The sequence below is a fragment of the Polypterus senegalus genome, chromosome 16 (assembly GCF_016835505.1).
Source record: "Polypterus senegalus isolate Bchr_013 chromosome 16, ASM1683550v1, whole genome shotgun sequence".
NCBI lineage: Eukaryota > Metazoa > Chordata > Cladistia > Polypteriformes > Polypteridae > Polypterus > Polypterus senegalus.
In genome coordinates this window covers 8,029,101-8,056,155 of record NC_053169.1, presented here as the reverse complement: position 1 = coordinate 8,056,155, position 27,055 = coordinate 8,029,101, and the positions used below count along the sequence as shown (strand labels likewise).

The following is a 27,055-nucleotide window of genomic DNA, read 5'->3' as shown; positions in this document are numbered from 1 at the left end:
GATGAAAGGCACTATATAATAGATAGATAGATAGATAGATAGATAGATAGATAGATAGATAGATAGATAGATAGATAGATAGATGATAGAATCACAGTGACTTTAGTACAGCTTACTTGACATTAATGAACAAAATACACTGTATTGTGAAAGTGAAAACAGATCTATGTGAAAGTCTAAATTAATTACATCTATAAAACAAAAAATAATTGATTACATATGTATTTATGTACTATTTTAAGCACTGTACACACAGTTTATACAATATATTCAGTTTACATTTGCAAATATGTGTTTATATATGTATATTGTGGTCATCCAAGGGAATGACAGGCTAGACAGAAAATAAATTTTGGGGCACCAACCCTGCTGTCCCATTTACTTAAAGAACAAAACAAAAACAAACTCTCAAAAGAGTGAAAATAAAACAAAACAGCTGCCAACAAACTAATTTGGCTTGACAAAACCTAAGCATTTCCTCTTGATCGAGGAGCTACTTCTTCACTCTAATCGCTGGGTTGAGAAGTGACGCTTCTTTCAGGGCAGGAGTGCTTTTATGGACCTGAGACTGGAAGGGGTGGAGTCAGTTGCTCTCACTGGGCAGTTTCTCTGAAGTGTGGAGGATAAAGAAGACAAAACAGTCAGTGGCAGTGCCCCCTATCGGTTCAGGGTGGAACGGTGGCCCTGTGCCACACACGTGTGACAATATATATACAAGTGTCAGTTAGTCAGTCAGTCAGTCAACTATCCAACCCACTATATGCTAAAACAGGGTCAAGGGGGTCTGCTGGAGCGAATCCCAGCCAACACAGGGCGCAAGGCAGGAATAAATCCCTTGGCAGGGTGCCAGCCCACCGCAGTATACAAATGTGTATATATATATATATATATATTGTGACACTCAGGGCATGTACAGCTGCCCTATCCCTGACACAGACAGGCAGGACACGACTTTGGCACACAGCACACGGTTTATTTTTTCCAACACAAGCCTATATCACAGTTCTGTTTTGCCACCAGTCCTTCCGCCTCCACTCATCCTCAGGCTTTGTCCTGTTCCTCCAGGCTCCATTGAGCGGTGGTGACTGGCTCTTTTAGTAGGGCACCTAGAAGGAGTCCAGGTGCCCAACAAGCTTCTTCCAGCAGCACTTGACAATAGTCATTGGCCCCTTATCAGGGTTGAGCTTCCATGCTCACAACCCCGTGGCCGCGCTACAACCCAAGGGGGCAGCCCTCCGTATGTCCAGGGATCTTGCAAATACTCTCTCCCCTGGTCCTTCCATACTCAGGGCGTCCCGGCTGTCTGCCACAATATATATATGTATGGTGAAAGAACATGACAGAATGTTTGTGTCCCAAAAGATGCCTGTTGAACGTAACTATCTGGAAGCCAACACAATACGTACAATTGTGCAAGGTAAGCTAGTGGCTTCTTGCTATGAGTGAAAAGATGTGATACAAGAGTATGGAGCTCCATGTTGTTGTGAAGTTGGTATGGAGATGAACTTTGACTTCTGGTGATAGGTCAGTTTATGTAGTGGATGTTCCAGAAGGGGCGGAGCTCGTGCTGATATAGCGGACGTGAACTCACCATTTTTTCCAGAGAGTTCTACTGTTTCATTTAGTTGGTTGAAAGTCCTCAGCGTTAGTGTGTCACAGAGAGGATGTACAATATTTTTCATAATGGCGCTCACTTTTGTCTTCATTCTCTACTACCTCCAGCAGGACCAGAGGGTGCCCCATAACTGAACCCCCTTCTTAAATAGCTTCTTAATTTGCTGGGCCTCTCTTGACGTGATGTTACACACCCAGCACTCCACACTGGCCATCACAGAGTTGTAGAAGATGTGATGGATGTTCCTGCCTGTGATAAGTGGTCCATGGCGGTGTGCAAGTTTTAAATAAGTCATCATGTCCGAGAACGTGCAGGCTTAGAATTGGGGACGGGTGTGCGTAAACGCTCCTCCCGAGGGGTGGCTGGAGTGCCTGGCCGGTCGTGTGAATGTAAGTGCCCAATTAGGTCAGATGATGAAAGGAGCCTGCACAGCGGAGAGGGGGACAGGAAAGGGCGGAAGAGACATCGAAAAGAGAGACGGAGGTTAAAGGATGGAGAGAAGGGCAACAGGAATGTGAGCCCCGGGGATGGTGTGTTGAAGAGGGGGCTGAGGTTTGGTCCTGCTGAGAATATTCCCGGATACAGGGCCGGCACCACCATTAAGTCAAATTAGGGCATTCGACTTGGGCGCAGATCATAACGCCTACCCCAGCCACACAGGTTATTCTACCAAACAGCCAGTTGGCACAATAATAAGCTTGGCCTAGGGCACAAAGTAGCCACTGTCCAGATGAGTCCCCCGCAAGACTTGGGAATGCCAGCACGAATTCAGAGGGACTTGGTCTCAGAGCCACCCATTGGAATGTCACTGGATTGGCGTGCCTGGGGTTGCCTGTGCCCGCTGCTTGACATCTCCTCACGCTGAAGCTGGGGCAGACGTTGGGTTTTAGAGGGCTGCACCAGGGCTCGGGAGTTTCAAAGCATTTCTTACTGCAGGATTTTTAATGGAGTATTTACTGGATGACTTTTAACCTCCACCATCAGTTTGATTTTTTTTTTTTTGGATGATTTATTTATTTGTTTACTGGGACAATGTTATGCCCTGCACTTTGGATGCTGCTTCAGTTTTGATTTTAAATAAACGCACCTGACATTTTCTTGCAGCAACCCCTTTCAGGCTGCGTGTGTCCTCGTTGGGCCAGCTCATCTTGGTACAGGAGTATCAACTGTTCGGGGTTGGAAAAGCTCCCAGAAGTAAGTGGGGAGCGTGGAGCCGATCAGGACCGCCTCTCTGCTCACACGCCTGCCCTTTCTTCTGTAGCTCCTCTGTGTGATGAGGCCAGTCTAGCCTGTCCTTGAAGTATCTGCAGCGATGGGCCACCTCCCTGAATACTCATAGGGTGTGTAATGTTCAAGTGAAGACAATTCTCAAAGTTCTCCCCCTGATTCCTGTCCCCATCTCCCCCCTTGTTAATACTCACATTATTCGATGTGACAACATGAGTTCATATAACTGAATGCAACTTCTGTGGTTGAAGGAGGAACTCAAGTCCTTCTCGGCCTTAACTGCTCCACGCCTTCCCACAATTCCTCTTCCTCACTCTTCGCTCTAACACTTTTCTCCCAGCAGCATCCTCTCCTGCCTCCTCCATCTGAGACGGTGTGCTGCCGTTTCCGTGGCAACGGCTGAGTCATACTCGGCCTCCTGTCTGCTCGCCTGCTGCCGGCTCCTGATCCCAATGAGCTGAAAGTGCAGGCTCTCATCACGCGGAGCGGATCTCCAGGGCTGTCTCGCAAATGCCGTCCGTGGTTGGCACGTTTGATTTGGGTTTGCCAGTGCCGGGGCGAGCCGGGTGATCCAATGGGGAACATCTCCGGTGCGGTGAAGCAGTGCCTCAGCTATGAGTACCTCATCAAGGAGCAGCCGTGGCTCTCTGATTTAATATGTCAGCATCAGGTAGGCTCTGCCCTCCTTCTCAATTTCTCAGACTAACCATTTCAGATTTGTTTATTTTCAGGATGTCAGCGATCATGAGGGGTAGAGCCACGTAACTGACGTACATTTCACAAAGTTCGTTTTTTTATTCCTACAAAGCCTTAACTCATGGGGTGCCTGTCTTGGCCTTCATCTCTTTTCCTGTTTGCCTTCAGTGGCCCTGATTCATTAGGACTACAAAAATGTGCGCCACACAGGCACCATCTTCCCAAGGGGGATTCTGAATTTTATTACCCCCAGTGATGTATAACGGCCTCCTCTCTGATGGCGGCCTTAGTTGTCATTCATCAAGGCAGGTCTGGAGGCCAAGAGTGAAAGCACAGAACTTCACTGACTCTTTCAGTCCATGGTAGAGCCTCAGTAATACGAGAAAGGAGCACACTGGGCACACAGAAATGAAATCACGTCCTCAAATTATAGGAACACTCCGGCCAAAAATATAAATTCTTTATATGTTGCTTATCCCAGGTCATCTGTAGTGATGGCCAAGAAACATTTTAGAACAACAGACACATCAACAACAACATTTACTCTGCAGCACATTTTCATCAACAGAATGTGCTTTGCAAGAAAAAGTAATGAGATTAGGTAAGAATGATAATAAATAAATAACAGAACATAAATCAGTACAATTTCACATAACAGAATTATGTAATTTAAAGAAAAGTTTAACCCTCATAATATATGCATACCAAGTGTACCATCCATCTAAGATAGGTTGAAATCTAAATAATCAGCATAGATTGTATCATCTATCAGAAAGTGTGTAGTAAGCAAATACATTACCTTTGTCATTCCAACAGAGGGTGCATCACAAACATTTGTAATAATAAAATGCATTTTGTCAGATGCTTGTAATGTGCCATCTGTTGGAATGACCAATGCAATGCATATGTCTCTCTGAAATTCATTTCTCAACATTTTTGTGATGCACCATCACTTGGAATGACAGAGACATAGCAATGGGACAGACACACAGACCTGTATCCTTTTTTTAAAGTGGACTATACAACAATGGGCCAGGTAGTCTGTTTTTTTCTTGGGAGACAGCATTCCTTTAATGTGAGTAGTGACATTCAGAGGGACATCTATCTATCTATCTATCTATCTATCTATCTATCTATCTATCTATCTATCTATCTATCTATCTATCTCTTATATAGCGCCTTTTATATCTATATATCTATCTATTGCAAAGACAAGGGGATGCCGTTGAGTCCCAAACCTAAGACAGTATTACCCAACACAAATTCAAGTTCAAATAAAGGTATCTAATTGCCAACGATATATTTCCAATAATTAAGTGTTGCCCACTGCGATGGGCCACGGGCTTTTTTTGAATTAGACCCAAGAACTGTTTCTGGTATCACATACAAATTGTCTGGGGCACTTTCAGCTCATGCAGAATCCTCCATCACAATTACTATCTATCTATCTATCTATCTATCTATCTATCTATCTATCTATCTGTCTATCTATCTATCTATCTATCTATCTATCTATCTATCTATCTATTTTTATATAGTGCCTTTCATATCTATCTGTCTATCTATCTATCTATATGTATATCTGCCTTTCATATCTATCTATCTATCTATCTATCTATCTATCTATCTATCTATCTATCTATCTATCTATCTATCTATCTATTTTTATATAGTGCCTTTCATATCTATCTGTCTATCTATCTATCTACTATATAGTGCCTTTCATATCTATCTATCTATCTATCTATCTATCTATCTATCTATCTATCTATCTATCTATCTATCTATCTATCTATCTATCTATCTATCTATCTATCTATCTATCTATCTATCTATCCATTCCGTGACTCAGGTTTGATTGTGTCTTTAGTTGTAGAGATGTGCCCTGCGTGCATGAAAGCTGGTAACCAATGAATGCTCAATCAGAAGTATGATGCATGTAATGCAGCAATAACACAGGTGTTTTTGGACCTCATAAAGGAAAGAGAAGCTCGTCTGTCTACTGTCTCGTGTTTTATGTACCCAAAGAGCATGGAAAAATAATCAAAAGGTTTGAGATTGCAGCTGAACTTGCTGTACCTGTTAACCCTTTGTACAGCACCAGCTTCGCCAAGGAACACGCCCTTAGGTGTCCCAAAAAGTGGTGAACATGACTGTGCTGGCCTGTCTTCACTCAGTCATTAAGTCTGACATGCCCTGTAATTTTCAGTCTTGTAAACTGACATGGTTTGGCCACAACTTCAGCAGTATCTGCCTGTAAGTCTAACGTACCCCATGACAAGATGTTGTGTAATGTGACATCAACTTTAGAGAAGGCTGAACACATACAAGGAAGTTCTGGGATGGCCGCTCCACAGGTTTCATTCTTGTGCTGTAATCAAGATGCCATACCACACCATTTTCTAAGCTCACTTAGGGTGGGTTGGGGGCTGGAGCCTAACTCAGCAAGCACAGGGTGCAAGGCATGAGCAATCTGTCATCAAGATATAGCAAGGAAAGGTTGAAGCATCCTGACAGATCGGCATGAAGAATGAGGGAGCCAAACTTGAACAAAATGGACCCACTGGACACCGAGTTGTTTTACGTGGACAGACAGATGGATGGATAGATGGACACGATGATGACAGTGGAAACTTTATAAGCACAACATGCAAATGCGGCAAAATAAAGTGGATGGTGTTACGGTTTGGAGAGACTGTCTGATTCTGATAGACTGTCATATGTTGCAGGGCTCTGGGAGAAGCAAACTTCCGGAATGCGTGAAGATAGTAGAAGTCGGACCAAGAGATGGGCTACAAAACGAAAAGGTATCTAAAATGTCACTTGCCTTAAACTTCTTACGTGAATATGCGTGTTATTCAACATGTCCCTTTGGTTATGGGGGGTCCTGAAGTATGGGGGTCAATAATGACATCTAATTATATAATGGGATGGCTACAGTTTCATCTCTGGTTTAGGCACCTTTTCATTTTATTTATTCGTTTTTGTATTTTAAGTTTTACTTGGTATATCTTTTTAGGTGTTTTCTTTCTTTTTAGTTTTGATTCTTTCTTAATGAGTCTGATTTTATTTCTTTGTTATTTTTCTAATGTGCTATGATTTTACCACAAATAATAATTTTGTTCCAACTGTGAAAAAAAGACGTAAAAATTGGGGATGCCCTGTGTAATGTCCAATGGAAAAGTAAGAAAATAACAATTAAAAAACTGCAAAGTGTCGTGCTTCAGCTGGGGCCTCCGCTCACCCCTTGTCCCCCTGCCAACACCAGGGTTCGAAAACCACAGTTATGTTTCATTTGCTTATTTTTAAATTAACTTTGTTAATTATTTAGTTCCTATATGTCAAATAATTTTCTGCTATGTTCCTTATGTTTTGTGGGTGGTTCCCAAGAGGCGGGGCCAACTGCCCATCATCACAAGGGAAACCCAATGTCCCTTGTGGTTCATTGAATGTGTTAGGTGGTTTGTGAGTTCTTCTTTTTTATTTATTTGTTATATATATATATATATATATATATATATATATATATATATATATATATATATATATATATATATCCTCTTTTGATATTTCTATTTTGCTGGATTTTTGTGCCCTTTCACTGTGTCTTTTGACCACACTTTGGAGGTCGTATTGCAGCTTTGTTCGCTTTGGTATTGCCTTTTGTCTTTTTTGTGCTCTTCCTGATTTTTTTTTTAATAATTATTATAAATCTTTCATTCATAAAGATTTAACATTTGCCCTTTTCCTGACCAGCTGGGCTTTGATTGCCCTCTAGTGGCTACTTTGAGAATTTTTAGACTCTCTAGTTCTTAACACAAAAGACAGTCATTTGTCTTCTAGTTAGGGTGAGGCTGGATGTTGGAGACACACAATCCCAGATGCTTCATGATGTGGAGTTCACTATTGATGGGCATTTCTACACAATGTAATAATTCAATTCTTTTACACTACCGATAATGATTAATTGGACTCATTGATTGGATGTCAGGCCTTTGGCAGTTAAAAAAAAACAAAAAACTTTTGAAGGAGTTGCAGTTCCCTTTGAATGAATTGCATGGTAAATACATAGTCATATCATTCATACACAACTATACAAAATAAATGATGTAGTAAACATGACATGTAGATAATTCAGATCATGACATTGTCCAGTTTAAATGTACAAAACATAGTTGATGATAATTTAGAAAGCCATAAATGAACGAGAACTGAGGGACTCATTCTCGGGTAAGGATTCAGTTCACAAATCAAATGAATTCGAATTGTGCACCTCATTCCCGGGTAACGATTCAGTTCCTGAATCAAATAAAGTGAATTGCGTGTGTCGTTCCTGGATAACAATTCAGCTTTAAATCAAATGAACAGGAATAACTCATCTTTGGGTAATGATTCAGTTCACAAATCGAATCAACTGGAATCGATTACCTCGTTCTCTTTAAATGGTTCAGTTTGTAAATCAAATAAATGTAAATCATGCACCTCATTCTTGGGTAATGTTTCAGTTTGTGAATGAAGTGAATAGTAATTGTATGACTTGTTCTTGTGTAACAATTCTGTTCACAAATTAAATGAAAGTGAATCGAGTGCCTCATTCTTGGGTAATGGTTCAGTTGGAGAATCAAATGTATGAGCAATGTGTGACTCCTACTTGTGTAAAGATTAAATTTGCAAATCAAATGTACATGAATCATGTGCATCATTTGTGGGTAATGATTCAGCTTTGAATTTAAATGAGAGTGGATTGTGTGACTCATTTTGGGGTAATGATTCAGTTCACAAATCAAATGAACGTGAATCAAGAACTTTGTTCCCAGGTAATGATTTGGTTTGTGAATCATACGAAAGGGGAATCATGTGACTCGTTCTTGGGTAATGATTCAGTTCATGAATCAGCTGAATGTGATTTGAGTAGCTCGTTCTCAGGTAATGATTTAGTTTGTGAATCAAATGAATGGGAACTGAGTACCTCGTTCTCAGGTAATGATTAACTTTGTGAATCAAATGAATGTGAATTGAGTACCTCGTTCTTGGTTGTGAATCTTTCTTGCAGACTATACTAAAATATCTGTCTATCCATCTATGATATATAGAGGGGAGAGAGACTGGTGGCTTACTTACTTGAGACGGGCCGAGGGAGTGCTTTTCGAGAAGAGGAGTTATTGTATTAAAAATAAAGAGATATTTAAGGAGAGTCTTTAAATTGGCCCCATGCAGGTGAGTGGGAGCTGAGTCCACCGATGGGCCCAGCTGTGTACCCAGTGCTGCCAGGGTAGGCTTTGTCTCCTCTACATGCCAGAATTTACAAATGGATAGAAGGGAAGGAGTTTAGATAATTAGAATGAGAATAATGACAAAGCAGCACTGGCCTGCCGGGCTCCTCATGTTTGACTTCAAAAGCTGCAGCTCCCGTGGCCGTCATTTGAAGTGGTTTTCGTGCTTATTTATTCGTTTACTTTTGCCTGGGCCAACGCACAATGTTTCACTTTTCAGACCTTTCAGGGACGTGAAATGTTTTGAGACATTTGCTAATTAAATCGATGCAATGTGATTCTAAATCAAATCATCAGATTTTGTTTTTCTTTCATCTATTTTACGGTCAATTCGAGAGACTCGTCTTTTTTTTTTTTTTAACATGTGCTTCTCTGTTCTTCTTTCTTTTTCCAAGAAGACGTAATTGCATTATCTTAAGGAGCCCAACATGTTTGAACAGGAGTAACAACGGGGTTTGAATTTGGGTATTACCATATTTACATGAAAAATATAAATAAATAACTGAAGCTACATGTGTTTTGGATTGTAACTTTAAATGTTTGTGAAACGGGCGCTCTGAGATAGACAACAAACATAGCGGGCCTTTGTGTGTCACCAGATGTCTCATATGCTCCGAGTTTGTTGTCCCGTCTTGATCAGCACCACATTCAGGGCTCTTGCATGATGGATGGCAGCCATTTGCTGACTGTGATGGCACGGCGCTCAGACTTCACTCCTACTGTGTGGTCCACTGGGGAAGGAGTTGGACTGTTAGGCTCAGAGGGCCGAGGGAGCAATGCCCACCTCTTAACCTGCCATTACTCCAAATGTTGAATGTGGAATCTGTGCGTGGTGTGTGTGTGAGCGGTTTGCAGGTTCTCACAGTGTCTTCAGTTGAGTCTGAACTGATGTGAGGATGCAGTGCATTGACTTTAGTTCACCATTCAGTCCTATCATCCCCTCCAAGCTGGTCACAAAGTTCAGAAAACTTGGCTTTAGCTCCTCCATTTGTAGTTGACAAGCAGTCTTGAGGTTGTGGGTTCAAACCCCACTATTGAAAATTGGGTGAGCCTGAGCAAGTCACTTGACCAGTCTGGGCGCCGATTGGAAACCAAAAGAAATGTCACCAATTGTAGAATAAATGCTGTAAGTCACCTCAGATAAAAGGCATCAGTCAAACACGTAAATGTAAATGGATTCTTCATTTAATGACCAACAGACCACAGTCCCCTAGGTCAGGCCACCACATGTCCTTCACCCTGACCCTCTGGTGTCAACTACTCGGCTCTCTCTTTACTCGTGATCTATCTATCTATCTATCTATCTATCTATCTATCTATCTATCTATCTATTATATAGTGCCTTCCATATCTATCTATCTATCTATCTATCTATCTATCTATCTATCTATCTATCTATCTATCTATCTATCTATCTATTATATAGTGCCTTTACATCTATCTATCTATATCTATCTATCTATCTATCTATCTATCTATCTATCTATCTATTATATAGTGCCTTTACATCTATCTGTCTATCTATCTATCATATAGTGCCTTTCATCCATCTATCTATCTATCTATCTATCTATCTATCTATCTGTCTGTCTTGCTGACTATACTAAAATATATATCTATATATCTATCTATAATATAGTTCCTTTCCTATCTATCTATCTATCTATCTATCTATCTATCTATCTATCTATCTATCTATCTATCTATCTATCTATCTATCTATCTATCTATCTATCTATCTATCTATCTATCCTGCTGACCATACTAAAATATCTATCTGTCTCACATTGCATTCAGCACTTGAATTTTAATACTAATTTTAATCCTGTAATTTAGCAGGAAGTCTTAACTTTAACTTCTAAAATGAAGCCCACTACTTGATCGATCTATAGATATAGATATAGATATAGATAGATAGATAGATAGAAATGAAAGTCACTATATGATAGATAGATAGATAGATAGATAGATAGATAGATAGATAGATAGATAGATAGATAGATAGATAGATAGATAGATAGATAGATAGATAGATAGATAGATAGATGCTAACTTTTAATGTGGTAAAGTGAACTGTTGGAGGTGATGATGATGGTGGACCTGCTGGGTGTTTTTTTCTGGTGGCTTACTGTCTTATCCTGATTCTAAGTACAATTCTATTGTTTGACATACAGGAGGAGTGGATCATTTCTTATACTTTCCATTTGCTTTTGTTGCAGGAATTTATTCCAACAAGAACAAAAATTGAATTCATCGACATGCTGTCAGAAACTGGCCTGACTGTTATAGAAGCAACAAGCTTTGTGTCTTCAAAATGGGTGCCTCAGGTAAGGGTTGAGGATCTCATCTGCTTGTCTTCGTAATGAGCTCAGCTTACTTTGGAATAGTGAATTGTGATTGGCTGCCAACAAGATGATGCGCGCATGTCCTATTCTGAGTGGCCTCGGGCCTAAGGTGTTCACAAGGGCCGAGTTCAATCCTCTCCAGTGAGTCATTGTGTGACCCTGAGCCACACTTCATTTGGCTGGACTGTAGAAAATATTGAAGCAATTGTTTTATATCTGCAAATGAATTTTGGACGGGCATCTGTCATAAAAGGTGTTATATAAAGTAAAAAGCGGCAGCTTTCATCCTACGGCTGACTCAGTGATTCTGCTAAGCCTCACACTAGAGAAATATGGAAATGTGTATTCTGTATATTTAAGGAAATTTAGAATCCATCCATGTGATGCCCAGGAGCCTTGGCCAGGGGCTCCATCCTCTGGTTGAGCATCTTGTAGTTCATTGTTGAGAACAGAATAAGGTAAGTGAGAAGGAAGAGAACAGGATTAAAGGGTCCAAATAAGTAATAGGGTTTATTTAAAACAGAGTCATGCAGAACAATCAATAATAAATAACGAAAATAAATCAATCTTAATAAAAAGAGTAGTGTCTCTGTATCTGTATGTTCATCCAGTTGCTGTGCCATTCTAACAGATGGTGCCACACAAACAGTTGTAGCAATACAATGCATTGCATTTGTCATTATAACAGAGTGCACATCACAAACATTCACTCTGCTTTTACAAATCTTATTCCAAATGGAATATAACAGTGGTTCTCAACCTGCGGGGCGTGCCACCCTAGGGGGGCAAAAAGGGGGGAGAGAAGATGTGAAAAAAAAAGCAAGAATCAAAAATATGAAAAATCCATTTATTGAAACCAAAACAAATTAGCTTAAACTCCATTCTGATACTAGAAAAATAAATATAGAGTTAGATAAAGGTCAATAAAAGTTAAGCAGGTGTAATAAAATATGCATCCATGATATATCATTAATTAAAAAAGAACAAATTGGTATTAGTGGGCTCCTCTCAAAAAAAGGTTAGGAGGGCGCAATTAAAACTGTTATGAAAACTGGGGTTGCAAATTCTTAAAGGTTGAGAATCGCTGGCATATAACAAAGACATATTCATTGCTTTTGTCATTCCAACAAATGGCACATCAAAAACGCCTGTAGTAATTTTTTTTTAATATTTGTAGGGATTTTCGAGGGTTTAACATTCATTTATTATGAAAGGCACACCCATCTTGACCTTTTTGGGTTTGGCCTTCTTGATATTTTTTAAGTCATTAGGCCTCAAAACTACTAGGCCTCTGAGCTCTTTGTGATGTTAGGTCTTCGGCCTTTTGAATTACTAGGCCTCTGGTCTTTTTGTGTTTTTAGGCCTCAGACCTTTTAGTTATTTGTTCATTTATTTACAGTTATAAAGTCTTTGGGCCTCAATCTAAACATATTAAGATCTAGTTTTGCTGTTAATTTTTTGCTCGTTTTGATGGTTAAGTGGTCCAGTGTCGGTAGTTGATTTGTTTTTTCAGATGTTTTACCAGTCTTCATTTGTTCAACATTTCTAAAGGTTTGTGGAGTTGTTTCGTTTTTCTATAACGTCTTGGATGCCATGTTAATCCAAATGATTGCCACCATTTTTGGTGTCTGTTGCTAAGTCCACGTCCTGTGTTTCTAGGGGTGTGGCCTTAGAGGTCATGACCTGATGGCAGCTGACATAACAGGTTCAAAGGTCAGCGGGTGGTTCATTAACCCTAATTCTTTATCTGATCTGTGGATTTCAAAAAGACGCTTTGCTACTTTTCTTCACATTCGAGTTGTTCAGTTTCAGATATTTTTCTTTGCATGTCTTAGATCTTGATTTTTGCCTCACGCTCTGGTTATGTTGCTATTTTCAACCTCTCGGCTTTGATCCATTTCTTTACTGTCTGTGACATTCTAAAAAAAAATTTCCTGCCTGTTTGCTGTCAGGACAGAACACCAATGACGATTCTGTGAGTTATAAAGTGGTCTCCAGACCTCATTTCATTCATTTTGGATTTTTATTCCTTGTTTTCCAAATCTCTTATTTTACACCTTCATTTTTTTTATTATTGTCCTTTACTAACTTTTACTTTAACTGGAACAGTCTGGTTTTACGTCTAAGAAGTCTACCATCGACCGCATCCTGGCACTGAGGGTTTTGATGGAGCGCAAACACAAATATCGGCCGAGTTTCGATTTTCACAAAGCGTTCGACTCAGCAGCCCTGACTTTTGAGGGGACGGGTAATGAGATCATCACATTGAAACTGATTACCGAACATCATGTAGCTGTCCTTTACTGGAGGAGGTGGTTTGGGGGCAAGACATTTATGAATGTTCTCATCCGTATATTCCTTGATGTACTGCAATGGTGGCAGGGGCAGGGCACTGATTTGTTAGGGCTCAGCCATGATAAGATCTTTAGTTCTTTATGTATTCCACCAGCTGGAGTCCAAACAATAACGTGAGACTAACATTAACTCAAACAAATCGGGAAAAAGCCCGACAGATAGATAGATAGATAGATAGATAGATAGGAAAGGCACTATATAATAGATAGATAGAAAATATTTATTTTAGTATAGTTGGCAGGACAGATAGATAGATAAGAAAGGCACTATATGATGATAGATAGATAGGAAAGGCACTATAGGATAGACAAATAGTGCCAGACTATCTAAATAAAGATAGAAAACATTTATTTTAGTATATTTGGTAGGACAGATAGATAGATAGATAGTGTGAGACTAAATAAAGATAGAAAGTCCTTATTTTAGTATACAGTAGATGGCAGGATAGATAGATAAATAGATGATAGATAGGAAAGGCACTATATAATAGATAGAAAATCTTTATTTTAGTATAGATGGCAGGATAGATAGATAGATAGATAGATAGATAGATAGATAGATAGATAGATAAGATAAGGAAAGGCACTATATAATAGATAGATAGATAGATAGATAGATAGATAGATAGATAGATAGATATGAAGCACTATATGATAGATAGATAGATAGATAGAAAATCTTTATTTTAGTATAGATGGCAGGATAGATAGATAGATAGATAGATAGATAGATAGATAGATAGGAAAGGCACTATATAATAGATAGATAGATAGAAAGTCCTTATTTTTGTATACAGTAGATGGCAGGATAGATAGCTAAATAGATGATAGATAGGAAAGGCACTATATAATAGATAGAAAATCTTTATTTTAGTATAGATAGATAGATAGATAGATAGATAGATAGATAGATAGATAGATAGATAGATAGGAAAGGCACTATATAATAGATAGAAAATCTTTATTTTAGTATAGTTGGCAGGATAGATAGATAGATAAGAATTGCACTATAAGATAGATAGCTAGGTAGGAAATGCACTATATAATAGATAGATTGATAGATAGATACTTTAGTATAATCGGCAGGATAGTTAGACAAGATAAATTTACAAGCTCCTGAAATAAAATGCATATAAAGTCTAAACAGGATGCATTGGTGAACAAGGACAAACAGCATGTAGCTCATTTTTAAAGCCCAGAAGCCACAACTGAATCACTGTGAAACATGGTGGCACACACAGATGCAGCGGCTCCTTTGGCTCCCACATACGGTGCTCATGTTTGCGTTAATGTCTATCCTGGCACTTCCAGGAGTTCATGTCCTTTTTTCTTTTAATTATAGTCGTAATGCTCTGGTTTTTGGTAATGTTAAGGTGTATGTCAAATGTATGTTGTCTTGCATATGCACCAGGGATTGTAAGGAATGAAATTTTGTTCAATCGTATGTCATGTATGTGAATGAATAACAGTAGAAATTGAGTTGAGTCGATTAACGCTTAGTACCAACTGGGGTGGAGCAGAAAGGTTTGGCACAGAAGATCTGCTCTTTTCGTACTGGAGTGACGTGCTCTTGAATGCTTCCCAAATGAATGTGGGCCACTGCTCTCCCACTTTTGCCCCTAAGAAGTGACCCTGCTCAGCCTTCAGATCTTGGCTTGCTTTTCTTAATTAACATAGAAAGACTGAAGAAGATAAAAGTAAAAATGCTGAGCCCCCCCTTAACGCCACCCCAAATACTTGAGACCTGTTGGTTAAACATTGTAAGCTACGCTTATCTCCAAAGAGCCAAAACAGTCCCATCCTTGAGGCGACACCTCATAGATCTACTGGACTTAAAAGCAGGCCGTGGTGGAGCTTGTGGGTGATGTGGGGGGGGGTGGGCGGTCGGTCAAAGTGGGCCGAGGCCTTGAAGTCTTTTCTTCTGTTCAGTAAAGTTTACAATAGCAAAAGCTTCAAACCTTTGCCATGGATAAGATAAAGCAGCATCTGCAATAAATTAAGGCAGAAAAGAACAGAAGATGCACAGCTCAGAACTCCGAGCAGAGCTTTCCTGTTCGCTAGGTGTCTGGCATGAGCCCGCGCCCGTGATGCTGGTAGCTGGATGCCTGCCTGTGACATTTAACTCTGTTTATCCACAGTGAGACAAGCAAATCAATTCTGAAGGAAAGAAAAAGCACGTTGAAGTCATTATCTGTGCAAAGTGAACTGTAACTGAGACAAACATTGGGAAATACCTAAAAGTCAGAGTAGCAAGAGGGATCAGAAAGACAGCCGGCTTTACAACAACATGAAATACACACCGGCACTTGGCAGACAACGCGCTCTGGAGACACAGGAGCCGGGCTTCGAAACAGAAGGTAGAGTGTTGATATCCCACCGCTGACTCCCTATGTCATGGCAAAATCATTAGCTACTGTATGTAGACGGAGGAACACCAAGGCAGATATTGAGTTGTACAACAGCATGGATCACACACCATGTTCTAGAATGGGGTCCCAGAATATTTCAGACAAAGAAAAGAATTATGTAAATGAATTGATACATTGTGAAATGTGACAATTAATAAAAAATAACAAAATGATATGGGAGCCTAAATAAACAAATATCTTAGGTCGAGACGTGATCATCTTGGAGAGACACTTTGAAGTCCCGCGAGACTACTTGCACGTCACGCCCTACTCACAAACAATTTCTAGGAGACACTTTAACATCCCATGAGACAAGGCAGTGAGACAAAAGGACAGATGCTGTACGGGCTTTTAAATGATCGACGCGCAGCGCGACAAGCAGAACACGTAGCTCAGTAGCAGCAGCGGCAAGCCAGCAGCTGATCCGACTGCATTTCCTTAGCTTGCGTTCAGCCCCTCCCCTTCACAACATCAGCGGCAGAGATGCGAAATGGCTGGCGTGTAGTGGCCCCCGGGGGTGGGGTGTATGAGTGAAGTGTATATCTATGTACCGTTTTTACTCATGTACCACGTGCCCTCGTGTAAGACGCGCACCCTAATTTTTACAAAGAAAATCGTGAAAATCGTTTTGCCCCCTGTACAACACACATTGTGATTGTATAGGAAGCGTTTAGGGCACGTTTTCCGTGAAATGCCCTTCTGTTTTTGTGGCATGATGAAAGTTTTTCTTTCTTCCGTCACCAATCTCGAACACATGACTTTGGAACACCGTACTTGCGACCTGCTGCCTGATTTCCTATCTTCTCTGCTTCCAGAATCACTTTTAGTTTCTCTCCCGCCGTGAAGGAGCATAAACGTTTGCTACTATCCATGCTGAATGACGATGGCAAACTGATTCAAAAACAAGAGAGAGAGAGAGAGAGAGAGAGAGAGAGAGAGAGAGAGAGAGAGAGAGAGACCAAGTGAGAGAGAGAGAGAGAGAGCGACCAAGTGAGAGAGAGAGAGAGAGAGAGAGAGCGACCAAGTGAGAGAGAGAGAGAGAGAGAGTGAGAGAGAGAGAGAGAGAGAGAGAGAGAGAGAGACCAAGTGAGAGAGAGAGAGAGAGAGAGAGCGACCAAGTGAGAGAGAGAGAGAGCTACCAAGTGAGAGAGAGAGAGAGAGAGATCGAGAGAGAGAGAAAGAGCGACCAAGTGAGAGAGAGAGAGAGAGAGAGCGAGAGAGAGAGAGATCGAGAGAGAGAGAGAGAGCGACCAAGTGAGAGAGAGAGAGAGAGAGCGAGCAAGTGAGAGAGAGAGAGAGAGAGAGAGAGAGAGAAAGAGAGAGCGAGCAAGCGAGCCCAAGCAGAAGTAAACATTACAGAATTGAATTTCCTCGTGTATGACGCGCAACTGATTTTCTAATGCTAATTTTCGGGAAAAAATGTGCTCGTGGTACACGTGTAAATACTATATATATATGTGTGTGTGTGTGATTATTCACATTTTCTTGTAGACTTACAGATATTTTTTCTTTAAATGACCAATGATTACTTTCTTTATTTTCTTTTTTGTTCATTTGTCATTTTTATAAGATGGCTGATCACACAGAAGTCTTAACTGGAATAAAGAGACACCCTGGTGTTCAGTACCCAGTGCTGACTCCCAATCTGCAAGGCTTTCAAGCTGCTGTAAGTAACTTCTTGCCATTTTGTACCTTCCCATTGCAGATTTTAAGGATTGGACTGGATCTCCAACCCAAATCCTTCCAATCAGCTGCCATTTCTACACCCTAACCAATCTTTTTAACTGCCATTATCTTTGTCGTTGCACCCCAGCCCTTCCTTTCACCTGCCATGTCCTAAATTGCCCAGCCCCTCTTGCTATTTCACTAGTCACTCCACACCTAGCCCTCTACCTTTACCTGCCATTACCCAAGCCCCTTCCCTCCTAGCCCCTCCTTCTACCTCAGTGTTTCTCAAATAGTGGCTCCGTCAAGGGGGGCGCGTTTGACCTCGGGGAACATGCTTTTTTATTTTTCTTTAAAATTTTTTTTGAATTTAGAATGCACTTTAAATCTTTTCTGTTACATTTAATAAAGCTATTCTTTGTTGTAAATTGGTCCATATTTCTTTCTTTTTTTATTCTCTTATACGTTAATAAGGATACAGTGTTATGCAGAGGTGTACTTATAACAATTTTATAGACAAATGATACTATTTATAGTCGCGCGGGGGGCGCGAGATGTTTTCTTCTTCCTAGGGGGGGCATGACAGAAAATAATTGAGAAGCACTGTTCTACCTGCACTGTCCCTAGTTGCTCTGCCCCAGCCCCTTATTTCACCTTCTATTTTCCCATTCACTCCACCTCTAGCCCCTCCTTTTCTTGCCATTTCCACAGTGGCCCCGCCCCTAGCTCTTCCTTTTACCTTTTTACCTGACATTTCCACAGTTGCTGCTTCCTGTAATGGTTGTCTCACAAAGCAAGCCACCATGTCATATATACTGTATATATATATATATATATATACAGGTAAAATTCCGCATTTTGTTGTAATGAAAAATTAATTGTAATGTGATTCTGTATTTGTTGCTATTGTGCTTTCTTTAACTTGTGTCCAGGCGTTTGCAATCATTTCAATAGCTTCTTTCGCGCTAATTTTTCTCCTGTCTACAAGTTATGCTGATGAGAATTTTTCTCAGCATTTCCTTGCAATAATACACTTTCAGGGTGTGAATGATACCCAAATCCAATGGCTGAATCACAGTTTCATGTTGTGTGCAGCACAGTTATCAATCAGAAGCCAAATCATCCTTTTCTTCTTCTTCATATTGTGAGGTTTTTGAACTATTTTGGGACCACCCCCCACCCAACGGGAATGTCACACAGAAGTGCGTGCCACAGTGCGATTGCTGCGTCTGTGTAAGATTGTTTGTCTGTTGCCAGGGCAGGGTAACAGCAGGCTCGCAGCGATGCAGTGAGGCGCCACAGAAGCGAATCCTAAAAGATCGTGTGGTCGCGCTATAAGTCCCTGTCTTGTACCCCAAAACACGAGGCTGAGTCTCAGTACTTGAGCAAAACCAGTTTTATTCAGCCTTAAACAGGAACAGCAGGGTTATTAATTGTAGCGCGATTTGCCACTCTCCGATAGACAGACACAACAGCCAGGCAGAGTTGTGGCCAGGTTAATGGCCAAGTAATGCTGTTCCCTGCATTTACAATGTTCCTTGTATCACCCATTGAGTTTGCTTTGGCGGAGAGACTCTGCAGAACTGTGAGCCTGCTGTTGCCCCAGCAACAGATAAACAGTCTTCTATAGACGCAGTGATCGCTCTTTGTGATGCTCCTCGGCGTGTTATCCAGTTGATGGAGGTCCCAAGAGAGTTTAGAAACCTCACATTTTCTTGAATGAGTGCCACATTAACAGGAATGTTTCTTGAATGAGCCTCACTGAACCACATAAAAACGACTTTTTCAACATCTTCAAATGGAGCAGTTCGCATACATCTGCAACCCGAGATTTTTCTTCTCTGCGGTGGGCTGGTGCCCTGTCCAGGGTTTGTTTCCTGCCTTGCGCCCTGTGTTGGCTGGGACTGGCTCCAGCAGACCCCCATGACTCTGTAATTAGGATATAGCAGGTTGGATAATGGATGGATGGATGTATTTTTCTTCTTTTTTTGCTCGGTCTTTCAAGAGTAAAAGTTGACAGCGTCGATGGCGAAATTCCAATTCACCGGCAACGTCTATTTTCTTGTTGCCGCAAACGAGAGCTGCAAAAATGTAAAGTTTTTTGTTTTTTTTTTCCTAATATGAACTGTTATCATTTTTTTCGTGTCTGCTGTTTCTATAGGAGGGTGACAATGAATTCAATTCCAATGGATGTTTTTCAAATGTTCACGAGCGATAAACAAAATGCATCACTGAAAACCACCGAAAACAAAAACAGCAAAAAAAAAAAAAAAAAACAGTACGAGGAAAGTTCGAAGAAAGAAGTTACAATGTTTCTGTTTGGGGGTCGTTGTGCACAACTGAGCTGCGACCACAGAACTAACTGCTCTGCGGAGGATTCATTCGATTTTCAAGGTCTTTTGGGCACTTTGTTGTAATGAAAGCATCTGCTGAATGTATTTCATAGTAACAAGATTTTGAAAGACTTGTGTCATATGTAATGAAACTTTTGTTGTAAAGATATTCATTGTAACGGAATTATACCTGTATGTGTATATATATATATATATATATACTAGCAAAATACCCGCGCTTCGCAGTGGAGAAGTAGTGTGTTAAAGAAGTTATGAAAAAGAAAAGGAAACATTTGGGGAGGCTTTCACATCCTTTATGTGAGGTTGGAGACTCCAAGTCATAAGACCGTGGGTGTATCGTGACTGACGTCACTAGAAGATGTCGGTGGATGCAGGCTACAGTTAGACCCTTGATGGTTCTGGTGGGAACAGATGTTCTCTCTTTCTTTTGAAAGTATCGAATAGCTTTCCTTCCCAGGGGTGTGGGGACAGAGTCACTTTGTCCAACCGCTTGTTGTCTTCAACCTCCATTGAATTTTTTCTTTTTACACAAGAGGACCTTCTGTATTCTCTCTCTTCAGGTGGCGGCTGGTGCTACAGACGTGGCTGTCTTTGGAGCGGCTTCGGAGACATTCAGCCGAAAGAATATTAACTGCTCTATCGAAGAAAGCATGTGGAGATTCGAAGAAGTGGTCAAGTCGGCGAAGGGGGCCAATATCCCAGTTCGGGGGTTTGTATTACTCTTAATCACCTTAAAAATGCGATATAAAGTCTGTATAACTGTGGTGGGCTGGCGCCCTGTCTGGGGTTTGTTTCCTGCCTTGTGCCCTGTGTTGGCTGGGATTGGCTCCAGCTGACCCCTGTGACCCTGTAGTTGGATACTGGATGGATGGAAGTCTGTATAAGGAAAAATAATAATTCAAAGGAAGGAGTGTGGGGTCTCCTCAGTGTGTCAGTGGAGCAAGACGGTGACAGCAGTCTGTCGCTGAAGCTGCTCCTCTGTCTGGAGATGATCCTGATGATTGACAGGAGTCTGCTCAGCGCCCGTCGCTCTGCCACGGATGTCAAACTGTCCAGCTCCGTGCCTGCAATAGAGCCTGCCTTCCTCACCAGTTTGTCCAGGCCTGCGAGGCGTCCCTCTTCTTTATGTTGCCTCCCCAGCACACCACCGCATAGAAGAGGGCGCTCGCCACAGCCGTCTGATAGAACATATCACATATGACATAAGCAACCCTTAAGAAATGGCAGGTGGTGTTATAGTTCAGCCAGCTGAGGGCAGGGAAGGCTGTAGGGCAGCGTTTCTCAACCTTTAAGTATTTGTGACCCGAGTTTTCATAATACTTTTAATCGCGCCCCCCCCCCTCAACATTTTTTTGAAATGGAGATGCATATTTTATTCTGCCTACTTAACTTTTATCGACTCTATATATCTAACTCTATATTTATTGTTCTAGTATCAGAATGTAGTTTAAGTTTATTTGTTTTGGTTTCAACAGATTTTTTTTGCATATTTTTGATTCTTGTTTTCTTTTTTTCACATCTTCGCCCCCCTTTTGTTACTTGCCCCCTAGAGGGGCCCACCCCACAGGTTAAGAACCACTGCTGTAGGAGTCTGTGGTATCTGGGGGTGAACTTCTCCAGGCTGGTGGTCAGGCTGTCCTCCTGGCATTGCAACTTCCATTTACGAGAGACGGGTGTCATCCCAACTGACTGGAAAACGGGGCTTGCCACCCCTATCTGTAAAGGGAAGGGCGATCGCCTGGATTGTGGCAACTACAGGGGGATATCACCGCTCTTGTAAGGTCCTTGCTAGGGTTGTCCACGATAGGATCTGTGATCACTTGCTCACCTACCAGTCTGGTTTTACGCCTAAGACGTTGACCATCGACCACATCCTGACACTGAGGGTCCTTATGGAGCGCAAATGTGAATATCAGCAGAGTTTTCTTTGCAGCCTTTGTCAATTTTCATTAAGCGTTTGACTCAGTTGATCGAGCTGCCCTGTGGGACATCCTGAGACTTTGCGGGATCCCCTCAAGGCTGCTTGATATCATGGCGGGCCTATACACTAGTACTATGAGTGCTGTGCAGAGTGGAGGCAGGACCTCCGCGTTTTTCCCAGTTGGTTCTGGGGTCCATCAGCGTTGTGTTCTTCTCCTACTCTGTTCAATGCTTGTATGGACTGATGTTGGGGTACCGTGGGATCAGATTCACTGATCTTGACTTTCACGATGATGCTGTGATCTTCACGGAGTCAATGGAGGCTTTGATCGGGGCACTCGAGAGACTGAGTGAGTGTCCTGATAAAAACCAAAGAGCCAGGCCTTTAATGACCTCTTGGGCACGGCCATCAGCAGTGTGTCTGTCTGCGGAGAGAGTGTCGACCTCGTCAAGAAGTTTATTTACCTCGGTAGTGACTCTGGTGACTCTTCCTATGAAGTCAGTAGATGGACTGGGAGAGCATGGGGGAGGTCATGAGGTCACTGGAAAGGGATGTGTGGCACTCCTGATATCTCATGAAAAGGATGAAGGTCCAAGTCTTTAGACTCCTGGTACTGCCTGTTTGTGAGACATGGACGCTATCCAGTGACCTGAGATGAAGACTGGACTCCTTCATGTGTGTCTCTTCTGAGAATCCATGGGTGTCGCTGGTCTGACTTTGTGTTGTTCACGGAGTCCCAAATGAGGCACATGACCTGCATTATGAAGGAGCGTCAGTTATGGCACTACGGCCAAGTGGCGCCATTACCCGAGGGTGATCCTGCTCACAGGACCCTCATTGTTGAGGACTTGAGTGGTTGGACCAGGCCAAGGGGACGCCCATGTAACACCTGGCTGTGGCAGATAGAGGGTCATTTCCAGATGGTGGAACTGGACTGCGTGTCTTGCCAACCAGGATCCCGAGCTGTTTTGTCGTGTGGTGGATGTGGCAACACGCTGTAACAGTGCACACTCCCCAGCCTGACCTGACCTTACCTTAGTGTTTCTAGAGACAGTTGAGGGTGGCATGGGACTTGGAGTCCAGAAGTATAACCCCTGTTATGGTCTTTGGGTGGTCGATGTCAAGGACAGGCTATCCCAAGTTTCCACCTGAACTGGAAATGTTCCGGGTGACCAATCCTGGGGTACTGGAAGCAGTCCTGGGTCCAGTTTAAAAGGAGCCTGTTGCCTCGCGACTCTGACTCTTCGAGGTGAGGACACTCAACTTGAAGTGGAAGGAGGTGGAGATTCTGTTTGTTTTGGAGTATGTCAGCTGGTGCTTGCCTGAAAAGTATTAGTAGCAAATAAAAGCCTTTTACTTGAACCTAGAATTGTGTTGGATAACAATGTGCCTATGGTTTGGGGCTTGGTGGTGCCCACTTGTGGTTACAGTGTTTGAAAAGCACCATCTTGTTGGATTACAAAGGCGCTATATTAAAAGAGACAGCCTTATCATCCCGCTCAGTTGTTGGACTCACACACTTCCACATCCCAGTTCTCGTTCACACGACCTCTCCTTCTAAATATTTACTTTCTCGCTCTGATCTGAAGTTCTGCGTAACGTCCGACCGCCCAGCACCGTGCCAAACAAATGCTAACCGAGCAGCAAACAGAGGCGCCCGTGCCGTTGTGCGACACACACTGTGGCCTGCTGCATTCTGACGCTGCCCATTTCTGTGCTGGCTCTGGTCGAACCCCTGGTTGGATGGAATTTTGTTTTTTTTTTGTTTTTTTCCACAGCTGGGGCAGTTTAAAGTATGAAGGCCGTCATAAAAGTGCACTCCATTCAAACAGGAAATTCCTTGTTTGCTCTATTTCAGCCGTAGTTGGATCCATCATGTTCTGCTGGCTTACCACCCACGTTGCCAGGACATCCCAATTGTTTACATGGCATAAAGAAACCAAAGTCGAGTTGCAGAAAAAAAAAAAAAAAACAAATCTGTCCAAAACATTTCTTTATCTCGATCCACCGTCTGGTTCTACCAGTTCTGCTGTTTTGTTGCTCTTTTTGAAATTTCACTGCCTCTTATCGCCCTCTAGCAGCATTTCTGGGAAGGTCAAGCTTGGAGGAGTTCCACTCAGCCACCTTCAGGGGGCATCTCCCTTTGGGGCGGAGCTTCCTCAAGGGGTGGTCTCTCAGTGCTGCAAGGGAAAAAGGAGAAAAGATTGTTAGCAACAGCGCCCCCTGTCATCCTGGGGTGGTACCACATTGTTTAGATGAGGCTGGAAGGTGACCCTCTGTCACATGCATAATAAAAAAGATATATATGGTAATAAATAACCCTTGAATCGCCATATACAATTTCTTATATTCGGAATTTGTCATTTTTCACATATCTCAACTTACTTTCCGGAGAATTTTGGGGTCAGAGTGGAGGGTCAGCTATTTGTACAGCACCCGTTGAGCAACTGCAAGTTAAGCGACTTGCTCAAGGGCCCAACAGAGTGGCATTCCTTCTATCAATGCCGGGATATGAACTGGCAACCTTCAAGTTACCAGCCCAGATCCTTTAGCCATAGGACCAACACTACGCCCCTCCATAATCATAAACGGATGTGGTACCAGATGGTGATCCCCATACATTTGGTCTGAAATATAGCAAGGTGGTTTCAAAAAATACAAAAAAAATACCTGCTAACATTTTTCCAAATGTCAGTCAAAACAAAGTCTGAGGCACAGGTGAGGGGGCTCGAGGGGCCGGAACCTGGAAGTGACATCATTTATTGTCCCGCCGCTAACTGTTCGATCTGCAGGAGAAATGAGAGGAGAAGCATTAGGTGACATCAGTAACCCTCAATTCAGGGTGGAATTATATTGAGATGAGCCCTGGAGTTGGGTGGGCCATAAGTTTCCATACATAGGAAAAATAAACATTTTTATTTATATAAAATGCTCTACATGACTGCCGTTGTTTTGAAAACACATTTCAATTCGTGTCCGCCACTGCTGATGAACACGTATTCGCACAGCTGGAGTTATGCTTGTAATGACGTTGGTCATACGTTCCCTAAGATGATTTATGTTTCGTATCTTTTCCTGATACACCCTGGCCTTCAAATGCCCCCAAGGATAAAAAAATCAAGTGGGGTGGGATCTGGGGATCTGGGAGGCCAATACACAGGACCACGGCGACCAATCCAAGCATCCGGAAATTGCTGATCAAACCAATATAAAAAATAAAAAATGGTAAAAAGCATATGTATGGAAACTTATGGCCCACCCTATATATATATACTAAAAGGCTTTGCTCGCCAACTCCCCGGCCTGCGTTACGCGCCAGCCACTTCTCGTCTCTGCCGCTTGCATATGTGGATTTCATTTTCACCACACAAGAAATCTTTCAATTCTCGCGGATACTCCTCTTCATTGGAAAGAAACACTACTTTTCTCTGTTGGCAACACGTGTCAGACGATCTACAAGTCTCCGACTTAAAGTTGTAACGGCCGACCCCTTACCTGGCCGGCAGCTACACCTCCAAGACCTGTGGCCTGGATTAATTGCTGAGGTTAAATCTAATCAAGCCGTACCTTTAACAAATTAAACCTTTCCCCCACAATCGACGGTGTAAATAAGCACAAAAGAAAAGCAGATACAGTGGTGTGAAAAACTATTTGCCCCCTTCCTGATTTCTTATTCTTTGGCATGTTTGTCACACAAAATGTTTCTGATCATCAAACACATTTAACCATTAGTCAAATATAACACAAGTAAACACAAAATGCAGTTTTTAAATTATGGTTTTTATTATTTAGGGGGAAAAAAAATCCAAACCTACATGGCCCTGTGTGAAAAAGTAATTGCCCCCTGAACCTATTAACTGGTTGGGCCACCCTTAGCAGCAATAACTGCAATCAAGCGTTTGCGATAACTTGCAATGAGTCTTTTACAGAGCTCTGGAGGAATTTTGGCCCACTCATCTTTGCAGAATTGTTGTAATTCAGCTTTATTTGAGGGTTTTCTAGCATGAAGCGCCTTTTTAAGGTCATGCCATCGCATCTCAATTGGATTCAGGTCAGGACTTTGACTAGGCCACTCCAAAGTCTTCATTTTGTTTTTCTTCAGCCATTCAGAGGTGGATTTGCTGGTGTGTTTTGGGTCATTGTCCTGTTGCAGCACCCAAGATCGCTTCAGCTTGAGTTGACGAACAGATGGCCGGACATTTTCCTTCAGGATTTTTTGGTAGACAGTAGAATTCATGGTTCCATCTATCACAGCAAGCCTTCCAGGTCCTGAAGCAGCAAAACAACCCCAGACCATCACACTACCACCACCATATTTTACTGTTGGTATGATGTTCTTTTTCTGAAATGCTGTGTTCCTTTTACGCCAGATGTAACGGGACATTTGCCTTCCAAAAAGTTCAACTTTTGTCTCATCAGTCCACAAGGTATTTTCCCAAAAGTCTTGGCAATCATTGAGATGTTTCTTAGCCAAATTGAGACGAGCCCTAATGTTCTTTTTGCTTAACAGTGGTTTGCGTCTTGGAAATCTGCCATGCAGGCCGTTTTTGCCCAGTCTCTTTCTTATGGTGGAGTCGTGAACACTGACCTTAATTGAGGCAAGTGAGGCCTGCAGTTCTTTAGACGTTGTCCTGGGGTCTTTGTGACCTCTCGGATGAGTCGTCTCTGCGCTCTTGGGGTAATTTTGGTCGGCCGGCCACTCCTGGGAAGGTTCACCACTGTTCCATGTTTTTGCCATTTGTGGATAATGGCTCTCACTGTGGTTCGCTGGAGTCCCAAAGCTTTAGAAATGGCTTTATAACCTTTACCAGACTGATAGATCTCAATTACTTCTGTTCTTATTCTGTGGAATACAGCAGGTACAAGTGGTTCGTGGTCGTAAAATGAACGTCTCCTTCTCTCTCTCCTCCTTTTCCTTCCTTCTCTTCGTTCCCTCTTGATTGTTTTTATAGTCCTGTGACGAATGTAATTGATTAATTGAAAACCAGTGTTTTCCAGGTTTGGGGCTGCGATCTCCTTCCATCATCCATCCCCCTTTACGGGGATGGCATTCACTGACACACACAAACAGTAAACGGGACGATGGAAACAAGACGCACATGGTACGAACACAAACACTATTACTACTATGTAGCCCCGCTACAAAGTTTAAAGCCAAACAGTGGTCCAGATCTAATTGTGCAGATCCAGATTGTCT

General features: G+C 42.0%; 1 protein-coding gene across 2 annotated transcripts in view; it reads left to right on the top strand.

Annotated features, from left to right (window-relative positions):
- Nucleotides 1-3,221: 3,221 nt before the first annotated feature.
- The window catches only part of hmgcll1 (3-hydroxymethyl-3-methylglutaryl-CoA lyase-like 1), a 56,690-nt gene continuing 32,856 nt past the window's right edge, over nucleotides 3,222-27,055 (top strand). Inside the window, exons 1-5 of one of the 2 annotated variants that reach the window (XM_039738586.1) lie at nucleotides 3,222-3,512; nucleotides 6,268-6,345; nucleotides 11,031-11,138; nucleotides 17,489-17,584; nucleotides 20,498-20,646. In XM_039738586.1, the coding sequence (XP_039594520.1) occupies nucleotides 3,417-3,512; nucleotides 6,268-6,345; nucleotides 11,031-11,138; nucleotides 17,489-17,584; nucleotides 20,498-20,646 (527 nt within the window). In that variant the 5' untranslated portion in view covers nucleotides 3,222-3,416. The remainder of the gene's footprint in view (nucleotides 3,513-6,267; nucleotides 6,346-11,030; nucleotides 11,139-17,488; nucleotides 17,585-20,497; nucleotides 20,647-27,055) is intronic. The other variant, XM_039738585.1, reaches the window with a different exon arrangement.